Source organism: Mya arenaria, chromosome 9 (assembly GCF_026914265.1).
Source record: "Mya arenaria isolate MELC-2E11 chromosome 9, ASM2691426v1".
Classification (NCBI taxonomy): Eukaryota; Metazoa; Mollusca; class Bivalvia; order Myida; family Myidae; genus Mya; species Mya arenaria.
This window is the reverse complement of record NC_069130.1, coordinates 24,994,381-25,004,933: the sequence shown is the minus strand read 5'-3', so window position 1 is coordinate 25,004,933 and position 10,553 is coordinate 24,994,381. Positions and strand designations below refer to the sequence as shown.

Sequence of the window (10,553 nt, the reverse complement as noted above, 5' to 3'; positions counted from 1 at the left end):
GGACAAGTGGGTTTTCTCCGGGTTCTCCAGTGTCACCCACAACAGGGTTAATAGATGCTCTAATACCGTTTTTACGGTTCAATAAAAAATATAATAATCTAATTACTAGCAAAAATCTTCTCTTTTTATTTCATAATTTTCTTGTTTTTGTAATTAATCTTACTATCGGAATGAGTATCTGAAAATTGTTTTTCAGTAAAAAATATATTTTCGCAGAAAAACAACAGCATAATTTCGTATTTTAGAAAAAAATCATACTTTCGTATTTTAGGCAAACCGGCAGACGGGTAAAATCAAAACTGTTGTCTGTTACAAATAATTGCAAACCGGAAACAGATTTTTCAAAATTGTAAACAAACTTACTTTGCCTTGAAAACAATCAAATCATCTTCATAATTAGAATGTAAACCCTTTTTTTGTTGAAGTACATTGAATGTCGTTGTATGAAAACTCATATGAAGCTCAAACTCAAATTATTTTTGTTTTTTGTTGTCAAACATTTTATGTCATATATTTTCGTGACAGTTATTCCTGTGACGCTCGATCGGCATCGCTTTTTCTGTAAATAATAAAACTTCTAGTTTTATGTAATAACTTTATTTAAAATCCTCTCATCAAGCCGATAAACATGCTGATGTTTTAATAATATATATCGTGATTTCACCTGTTGTGTGAATGTTCAGGTAAGTCCACCAAAAGACTGTCTTGGAGTGCAGGATTTACAGGTGGATTATGTATAAAAGTATAAGATGTTTCTGTCTGCTCTGTCCTGTGTAAGAATGCTGGTTTCACATGTGGTATGACATATCTATGTATTAGTCCACCTTAATGGCTGAGAGAATCTTTAAAAGCTATGCTTTCATTTCAATCTGATATATATATATATATATATATAGATATGTTGAATAAAATATGTTTAAATCAATGGCTGTCAACGATTCTTTTGATGATTTTTTTACAATGGCAGACTCAAGACAGGGATACATTAGAAATGTCAAAATAATAAAAAAAGGTATCCCTGATTACTCATTATTGTAGCTAATCTATGTATATGATATTTCTGTCAACTCTGTTCTGTGTTAGAAAAACAACAGTGAGTCCACCTGAATCAGAGGCATTGAATTTTGGACTGAAAATGGGGCCTAATTACTGTCCCATTCGCAATTCCCAAAAAGATGAACTGAAAATTACATTTTTTTCTAAACTCTTAAACAAGTGACACAAGTCAACTAGTACATGTATGTCTAAATGCAGTCTAATTCTCTGAAGAATTCTTCATTCTGAGATTTTATAAGGGTCTTAGTTTTGCTTCTTTTGAAATATATACTATGGTTAATTTACAATTGAAGAATTTTGTCACTTTTTTCACAATTCTAAGGGACACTTGGCATGTCATAGAATCTTTTGATGATTTTCGTACTTGGTGGACTCGATACAGATCTATACAGAACTAATGTCAAATGATTAAATAGTATCCCTGAGCACTTATTACTGTACATAGCTAGTTAAGAACCAGCTGCTTGGATAATTTAGTCTGTTAGAGAACCATACCTGTGTTAAGCCACTGTTGCTTTTTCTGAACATTGCTCCTGGCAGCAAACACCACTAAAGTTTAATGTCTAATTTCGGTAGAGAAGTGTGCCCACTGAGAAGATTTAAAGGACAAGTGTCGGAACATTAGCCCAGAGTGCTTCCCACTGAGCAAATCTAGAAAACCTGGAAATAAAAACAAATTGAAAGTCAAATTATCATTTAAACTCTTATTCTTATTTTCAAATGTCATTGAATTTCTTTCAGACTGTATCAACATTTCAACACCATGGGAACAACGAACAGCCATGAAGAGGTTCCAACAATTTCCGACTCACCACCCCCACCATCCAAACCTGATCAGATGAATCGAATACTCTCATTTGATCCCCGCTCCCCTACCAGCGAAATTCCCCGCACTCCGATTGTTGTGGAGAAAACTCCAGAGGGAGCCTTACAGGACCCCCTAGACCCTCGCTCACCTACGGTGGGCATTGACAGGACACCACTGAATGCTTTACAGCAGACTAAACTGGGTACAGTGTGCTTTTTAAATTGTTGATTTGTTTTATGAAAGTCTAACATTGTGTAAGACTTTAAATCGGACTTGTTGAAAACTTAATTCGAGAATTGTCTCCATTTTCTAAGTTGTTCTTTTGTTAAACAAGTTACAAATAGTGGCATAGAGTTGTAGCTAGGTTTTAAAAAAGGACATTGCTGTAGAAAAGGCTTAGGGTGAAAATTTTACAACTTTGTTAATAAATAGCTTATCCTAGTTAGAAAACCATACCAATTTCTTTACAGTTTAGAACAAATATTTGGAGAACTATTAAAGTATATAATGTTAAAATATAGGCGCCGATCAAAGTATTTTCACTTCCTTATAATGCATACTTCTAATGTTAATATCTTCTGAACAGGGGAACAGAAGCAGGCCTTCAATGCCAAAACTCACAAATTAGACCTGGATAAACTAGATTTGGCTCCTAACCATCACCATCACAGTGACAAAGAAGAAGGCCAGATGCTACCGGATGATATTCATATGCTCGGAGTTACTGGTATCGAGGATCTCTCATTGGAAGATTTCCCAACAAGCGAATCAACACGGTTGGTGCCGCATGATGAGCAGGTTATGCTTGGTAGGTGCTACGTTTTGGTCTTGTCTGACCCTATTGTCTTAATCCACATGGTTTGTCACTCTTGCTTTGGGACTTAAAACTGTAATCTCACAGATTGACTGTTTTGACTTTATTAATTTTCGTCTTGGGATAAGCAATTTTTTTAGCGGATGTCTGGAAACCAGTGATATAGGACTGCTGACAAAAAACTAGATCCCAGTTTTTTATATTTACGTTTGAAAATTGATGTTTTATGCTGATAAACTCATTTTTCTTAAAGCGTTTGTAATGCTTTTGGCATAATTATAAAAAATTTAAACATAAATATTAAAAACTGCAATCTGATATTTTGTCACCAGTCTTATCTCACTGGTTTTTAGTCATTTACACAAAGATTAGTTCATTCCAAGACCAATCTGTGGGAGTGTAGCTTTTAGCACTTTATCAATTTAAAACTTAAAAAAGACAAAAAACACATCTTTGATACCAGGGTTACTAAAGTTCAAGATTAGTCCTGTAATCAGGATTGAGAGCTTGTAACTTCAAAATATTGTCCTGATGTTTTTTATGCATCAGTCAATTGTAACCACGCCCCCCCAAGGTACGGGGGTATACCGGGGATAACTGGGGAAATGGGCCATGTTTTTACCTTTCAGGTTGCCCCGCAGTGCAGGGTGAATGCGGTGGTTTTGTCTTCGCTTTAAATATAGCGGGGAATGGGCCTTACCTAGGGTCCCTGGGGTGCGGGGGCATTTGGCTGGGATTTTACCATTTGTTCGTCCCCGCAGAGCGAAGATTTTAGCCGGGGTTGGCTGGACTGAATGTCAAAGTCCCCTCTATTCCCCGGACCTGGGGAGGGGGGGGGGTGATGTCGTGGTTGCAATTGACTGGTGCATTACTCAGACACTTTGTCTAAAGTACAAGGGAGTACCTTGAAATAAATATGAATGACGTAGGAAACAATTTTAAAAGGGGTCTTAGCCCCTTTACCCTGCTTTGGGCATATATCTCTGATACACAGACCCAGGCTATTTTTTAGGATTTATTTGACAATTATCAGCTGTTATAACCCCTGTGGTACATTGTATCTTTTTGTCTACCTTGACTTTGATCAGGATCATCCAATACTTTTGCATAGAAAAGTTTTGTGAGCTTTGAAAAAGAAATATTTTCCCGACCCTACCTACAAAAATAGCACCGACCCTACTGTTTTTATAGTCAGTTGGTAAAAAACTACCGAAAAACCCCCAACAAGTGTGTGTTTTAATATGTAGCTTGAAACCTTAAAAGCTTTATACAGAAGAATTATTCAACACTATTCCCCAATGATGACATTTACATTCTTACAACCTACTTTTCCTGTTCTTGAAAAGGACGTAACTCTTACCAAACCATTTTTATTAGCTTGTCTGGATTTTGAAAAAAAAATGATGAGCTATTGTCATCACTTGATTGTGTGGAGGAGGAGGAGGCGTTGGTTAAGTTTAGGTCACTTACATGGAAACTATCAAAGCTATCACTTTGAAACTTGGGGAACATGTTCATCTAATACCCTTCTTCACATTGTAACCTAAAGATGCTGAGTCTCACCTGTTTTTTTGGGAAGTAAAAAAACATGATTTTTGGTTGACTTTGAGAATTGGACATAGCTTCTTTAATTTTTGTTGATTGATTTTATTTTATTTCACAGACAATTAATGGATAATGCACTTCAATATCACACAGGTTTTTGAGTCACACATTTGGAAGGGTATGGGGAGGGTGCCGGATATTTTAGTCTTTTTGGACTTTGTAATTTTCAGCTAGTCTTGATTTTAAAAGTTTTGTGCTTGGGTCAATTACTTGCAAACTATCAAAGCTATCACTTTCAAACTTTGGAATAACTGTTCACAATTAAATGTAATAAAATAAATTAATTACGGTTTGTAACAGGATAAAGTCAAATGAGCGTTCAGCACCCACAGGCGGTGCCCATGATTTATTTTGCCTAACTACTACTAACTTAATTCATTAGAATAACAGTTTACATATATATACCTCATTGTTCTGCTTATATAGAACTGAAGAATACGAAGCTGAAGAAAAAGAAACAGAAGAACTCACAACCCAAAGAACTGTTCCCGGCCAAGACAACGTCAGCGCTCAAGGACGTTACACGTTCCCCCCTCTCTGCCCGAACCATTGACGTAAACTCACCGGCAAACATTATGCAACGCAAACAGATTAAAGACATCGACAAGAAAATGACATGTGCTCAAGAAAATGCTCGCTCAAAATTTATCGTGAGAGAAAAAGAAAATATGTGATCTGGTTCATAAATTGTCACTATTATATACACTATCAGGAGTGTGAATAAAAAAGTATTACTAATGGATATCTGATTCTTACCTTTTTGACATACATTGATATAGCATTGTTAAGAAATCTTGAGCATAAATTGCTTTAGTATTTTAACAAAATAATTATTTAATTCATTTACGAAACAAGAAGTGATTATTGTGTAAAGCTAAAAGAAATTCCTGTAATACAACCAATGTGCTTATAGCTTGATCCTGTTTTTTATAAGGGACTTTGGATTGCATTTAAAATATTGTTATAATCATAGGATTTTTGAAATTTCTACAATATCAATCAGTGTTAATACTAAACACAGTTTAATATAAACTGGAAATATCTTGTTCTGATAAACAGTGTGCTCAAAACATGGAAATGTCAACCATGAATTGACTTCAATGAATGAAAAAAAATGGCTGAATTATTTCAGTTCTTTTTAATGGGTATTTTTGAAAAGTAAAAAAATGAAAAGTTCTGTACAATATAAATCCTATTAAGTTATTTTTACACATCATGACATGTAACATTTAGGGTTTTTGCTCGAAGCTTATGGGAGGGTGCTGCACCCTGTCCATTTTTCACCCTTCTGTCCCCATGGAGACCAGAATATGCACCCACCTGCCTTCAACAAATTAAATGCTCAAGATAGTCAATAATTTGTTTTGTTGTGATTAAAACTTGAAATATGATAATGAATTCAAACAAACTGAAATATAAATTTAGTAGTTGAAATCTAATCTTACTTCAAATAAGCACACTTTCATACATTTTCTATGAAATTCATCATGCTTTAATAATTCACTGCCCTGATACTATGTGCCCTTTTGTCTCTCTGCACCCTGTCCCTTTCCTGAAACACCCTGTCTTTTCTAAACTTGGCTTAAACCCTATACACATAGTAATTGATATTATGCCATTATATATTATACTGATCACGATGCATCAGCAAAGCACTGGACATTTTGTATTTTATATCCTGTAGAACACATACATGTAACCGGTATATACAATGATTATACTAATGGTTGTTTGTAATATGTTATTGGTGCAGTATTAGCCAATAGTTTTGTACGGTGTTCAGTAAGTTACAATGATGTATCATATGTGTAGAAGTAATCACCAATTATATTGGGCAATTGTAAAAAAAATAATGTATGCTAATAAAACATGTACAAATTTTTGTTCACATATTTTTTTATCTTAATTATTTTGAGAATTTTGATCTCATTGCAGACAAGAATCTGAACAAGCACTTTTTGTATCATTCCTAAGTTTCATCAAAATCCCTCCAGCAGTTTTGAAGATTTCGTGCAGACAAACTAATCACTATAATATGTTAAAAATTTAAGTGCAGTAGCTCTGTTTGTGTTATAAATCTAACTGAGCAGAGCATGTGGATGTTTATAAACAAGTAAGCGTTGTACTTACCATTCTGGTGAAATTTCATCAAAATCTCACCAGCAATTTTGCAAAACTATTCACTTTGTCCACTATTTGTAAAAAGTGAAAGGACCATAACTCTGTTATGAATGACCTGAGCAGGACATGCTGATGGTAATACAGAACTAGGCTTGGTACTTATTATTTCTGTGAAGTTTCATAAAAATCCCTGCAGTATTTTTGAAGATTTTATGCTGATAAACTTAGTGACATCTGTCCAGACAGATGGCTAGCACAACATCAAAATATCTCCTACCACTGTGGGAGAGGCATAATAAAACTCAAGTAAGACCCAAGTAAGTGTGGACTGCTTGGGTTTAAGGCAGACCTAGATACAAGAAGACCATTCTATTAATAGACAATAACTAGTGTATGCTGAACTATTTTTGGATGATTGTAAGTGCAGCAACATGTGAAAGCTGGTTTGAAACACATTTGAGTCAGTTTCCTGCATTGAATCCATTACTTAATTCTTTGATGTGGTTGATGCTAGCCAAAATGCTAACCGAATGGCAAATATTTATCCAATAGATATTGCCTGCGAAGAATGGCTGACACAGATCACTTTGTCTGGCACCTTAACTGTGGCATCTGCATCAAATTTCCCACCTAAAACATTTGAACTAATTGGTGTAGTTTCCAAACTTTGTATGCACATTGGTCATGGTCTGACCATGACCCCAATCAATTTACAGACCAGTAAATCAAAGATCATGGTCATGGTGACCTTCACTAGAAAAATAACTTCTGATCAAGAACTTATGAAGGATTTGTTATAGAGTCCTCAAAGGTCTTGTATGTATACACAATAGTTATTTCAGTTGATGATCCCTATTTATTTTGGGGTCAGTAAGTCAAAAGGTCAAGGTTGTGGTGACCTACTATAAAACCTGTTTTTTTATCATTATCTTGAGAATGAATTGAATGAAGTCTTCAAAGACGGCGTGGACAATGGTCATGGTGACCTTTATTTGAATGAGACCACCAACACTTATTTGTTTTTTACAGTAAAAAAAGTGGCATAACTTAAATTGATATGTATTGTTTTTGCTATACATGTTCATCATTTCATGTCTCTGGCATCATGTGTACCCTGTTCCATTTGAATATCTTGATCATTCTTTTAAAATTCTATTGCCACGGTTAAACAATTTTGCACTATTACGTCAATGACAAGGCTATGAGAGTACCTCAATTATTTTTCTAAGAGAAAAGAGACAAGCTTAAAATGGTTTCCGATTAATATCTTTTGAAGGACTCGAGTCTGCCCTCCAACTTTGTATGCACTTTGGCATGATCAGTAGATGACCACTATTTATTTACATGACAGTACGAGTAGTTCAAAGGTCAAGGTTGTGGTGACCTTTAACGGAAAAATAAAAAAGTGACCTCTCAATATCTCCAAGATGTTTGATCCTACAGTTCTCCTACTAGATATATACGTTATTGACCTTGACCTACATTATTTTTAAGTTCACTAGGTCAAATTTGTTAAGGGTTTCTGCTGAATATTTCAAGAACTTTTTATCCCACAGTCCTTAAATATTGGTTAAGACATGTAATGACTCCTTTTGATTTTAAGGCCATTTGGTCAAGGTGATCTTAACTAAAAAAAAATTGTTCTTGCTTAAAAATATCCTAGACACTTAATACTATGGTTATCAAACTTAGTTGGTATATTGATCATAAACCGTAAATGAGTCCAAATAATTTTGAGGTCAGTAAGATCACAGTTCAAGGTTTTAGTAACCTTTAATTAAAACAGTTTTCAAATGCTTAATCCTACAGTCCTCAAAACTGGGTAGAAATATTGATCATGAACAGTAGATGACCCCTACAAATATGAGGTCAGTAGGTCAAAGGTCAAGGTCAAACTTACCCTTTTATATTGAAGTTGTTATTAAATTTGATTTGACTATGATGAGCTTCCGATAGGCGAAACATTTAATTTGCAGAATTCTAGATCTATTTATACAATAGGTTCTATTTATAGGCAAGTTTGTTTAAAGAGTAGGTTCTATTTATAGGTAAGTTTGTTAAAACAGTAGGTTCTATTTATAGATAAGTTTGTTAAAACAGTAGGTTCTATTTATAGATAAGTTTGTTAAAACAGTAGGTTCTATTTATAGATTAGTTTGTTTAAAGAGTAGGTTATATTAATAGATAAGTTTGTTAAAACAGTAGGTTCTATTTATAGATAAGTTTGTTATAACAGTAGGTTCTATTTATAGATAAGTTTGTTTAAAGAGTAGGTTCTATTTATAGATAAGTTTGTTTAAAGAGTAGGTTCTATTTATAGATAAGTTTGTTAAAACAGTAGGTTCTATTTATAGATAAGTTTGTTAAAACAGTAGGTTCTGTTTATAGATAAGTTTGTTTAAACTGTTGGTTCTGTTTATAGATATGTTTGTTTAAACAGTAGGTTCTATTTATAGATAAGTTTGTTTAAACAGTAGGTTCTGTTTATAGGTAAGTTTGTTAAAACAGTAGGTTCTATTTATAGATTAGTTTGTTAAAACAGTAGGTTCTGTTTAAATATAAGTTTGTTTAAAGTGTAGGTTCTGTTTATAGATAAGTTTCTTTAAACTGTAGGTTCTGTTTAAAGATAAGTTTGTTAAAACAGTAGGTTCTATTTATAGGTAAGTTTGTTTAAACAGTAGGTTCTATTTATAGATAAGTTTGTTTAAACTGTAGGTTCTATTTAAAGATAAGTTTGTTTAAAGTGTAGGTTCTATTTATAGATAAGTTTGTTTAAACAGTAGGTTCTATTTATAGATAAGTTTGTTTAAACTGAAGGTTCTATTTATAGATAAATTTGTTTAAACTGTAGGTTATATTTAAAGACAAGTTTGTTTGAACAGTAGGTTCTTTTGTTTGAACAGTAGGTTCTATCTATAGATAAGTTTGTTTAAACTGTAGGTTCTTTTTATAGATAAGTTTGTTTGAACAGTAGGTTATTTTTATAGATAAGTTTGTTTGAACAGTAGGTTCTTTTTATAGATAAGTTTGTTTGAACAGTAGGTTCTGTTTATAGATAAGATTGTTTAAACTGTAGGTTCTATTTAAAGGTAAGTTTGTTTGAACAGTAGGTTCTATCTGTAGATAAGATTGTTTAAACTGTAGGTTCTATTTATAGATAAGTTTGTTTGAACAGTAGGTTCTATTTATAGATAAGTTTGTTTAAACAGTAGGTTCTATTTATAGATACGTTTGTTTAAACTGTAGGTTCTGTTTATAGATAAGTTTGTTTGAACAGTAGGTTCTTTTTATAGATAAGTTTTTTTTAAACTGTAGGTTCTGTTTATATAGATAAGTTTAATTAAACAGTAAGTTCTATCTGTAGATAAGTTTGTTTAAACAGTAGGTTCTATTTATAGATAAGTTTGTTTAAACAGTAGGTTCTATTTATAGATAAGTTTGTTTAAACTGTTGTTCTTTTTATAGATAAGTTTGTTTAAACAGTAGGTTCTATCTGTAGATAAGTATGTTTAAACAGTAGGTTCTATTTATAGATAAGTTTGTTTAAACAGTAGGTTCTATTCATAGATTAATTTGTTTAAACAGTAGGTTCTATTTATAGATTAGTTTGTTTAAACAGAAGGTTCTATTCATAGATAAGTTTATTTAAACAGGTTAGATTTATAGATTAGTTTGTTTAAACAGGTTCAATTTATAAATTAGTTTGTTTAAACAGGTTCGATTTATAGATTAGTTTGTTTAAACAGGTTCGATTTATAGGAAAGTTTGTTTACAACTTAATACCACATGGCACCAGCAGAAATCCTGGAAAAAACACAAAGAGTTTTAGATCCGAGTTACAACTACTGCAACAAAAAGCATCCTGTATTTTTGAGAATAATAAAAAACAAACAATATATTTTGATAGTTTTTTTTTATTGTTTGCATGTTTTTGCAGTAACATTATTTTTTTTCACTAACAATAAAGTAAACAGAGATAAATTGCGACAACATTGCTAACGGTAACTATGTAGCAGGAAGGTGAAACATAGCAACGATATCCATGGTAATTGGTAACCACACGCTTACTCTTGCAAAAAATATGAAATGTTCGGGGGAAAAAAATTGACGTTTTTTTTAAAGTTACTATGATTGCATAAGTAAAATAAC

The 10,553-nt window shown here is 32.9% G+C and overlaps 1 protein-coding gene across 2 annotated transcripts; it reads left to right on the top strand.

Moving 5' to 3' along the window:
• The first annotated feature begins 326 nt into the window (after positions 1 to 326).
• LOC128203006 (uncharacterized) lies at positions 327 to 6,165 on the top strand. Of its 2 annotated transcripts, none has more exons than XM_052904241.1 (4): positions 327 to 403; positions 1,798 to 2,066; positions 2,451 to 2,672; positions 4,710 to 6,165. In XM_052904241.1, exons 2-4 carry the CDS (start codon positions 1,820 to 1,822, stop codon positions 4,955 to 4,957), a joined length of 717 nt encoding a protein of 238 aa, XP_052760201.1. In that variant the 5' UTR covers positions 327 to 403; positions 1,798 to 1,819; the 3' UTR covers positions 4,958 to 6,165. The 2 variants fall into 2 exon arrangements, with proteins under 2 accessions (XP_052760201.1, XP_052760200.1); XM_052904240.1 differs by lacking the exon at positions 327 to 403 and adding an exon at positions 563 to 683.
• Positions 6,166 to 10,553: the final 4,388 nt, after the last annotated feature.

Bases quoted from the DNA above. Each gene is read 5' to 3' on its own strand.
- LOC128203006 (XM_052904240.1), top strand. The intron at 2,067-2,450 runs GTACAGTGTGCT...TCTTCTGAACAG, and splicing joins TTTACAGCAGACTAAACTGG to GGGAACAGAAGCAGGCCTTC. The intron at 2,673-4,709 runs GTAGGTGCTACG...CTGCTTATATAG, and splicing joins TGATGAGCAGGTTATGCTTG to AACTGAAGAATACGAAGCTG.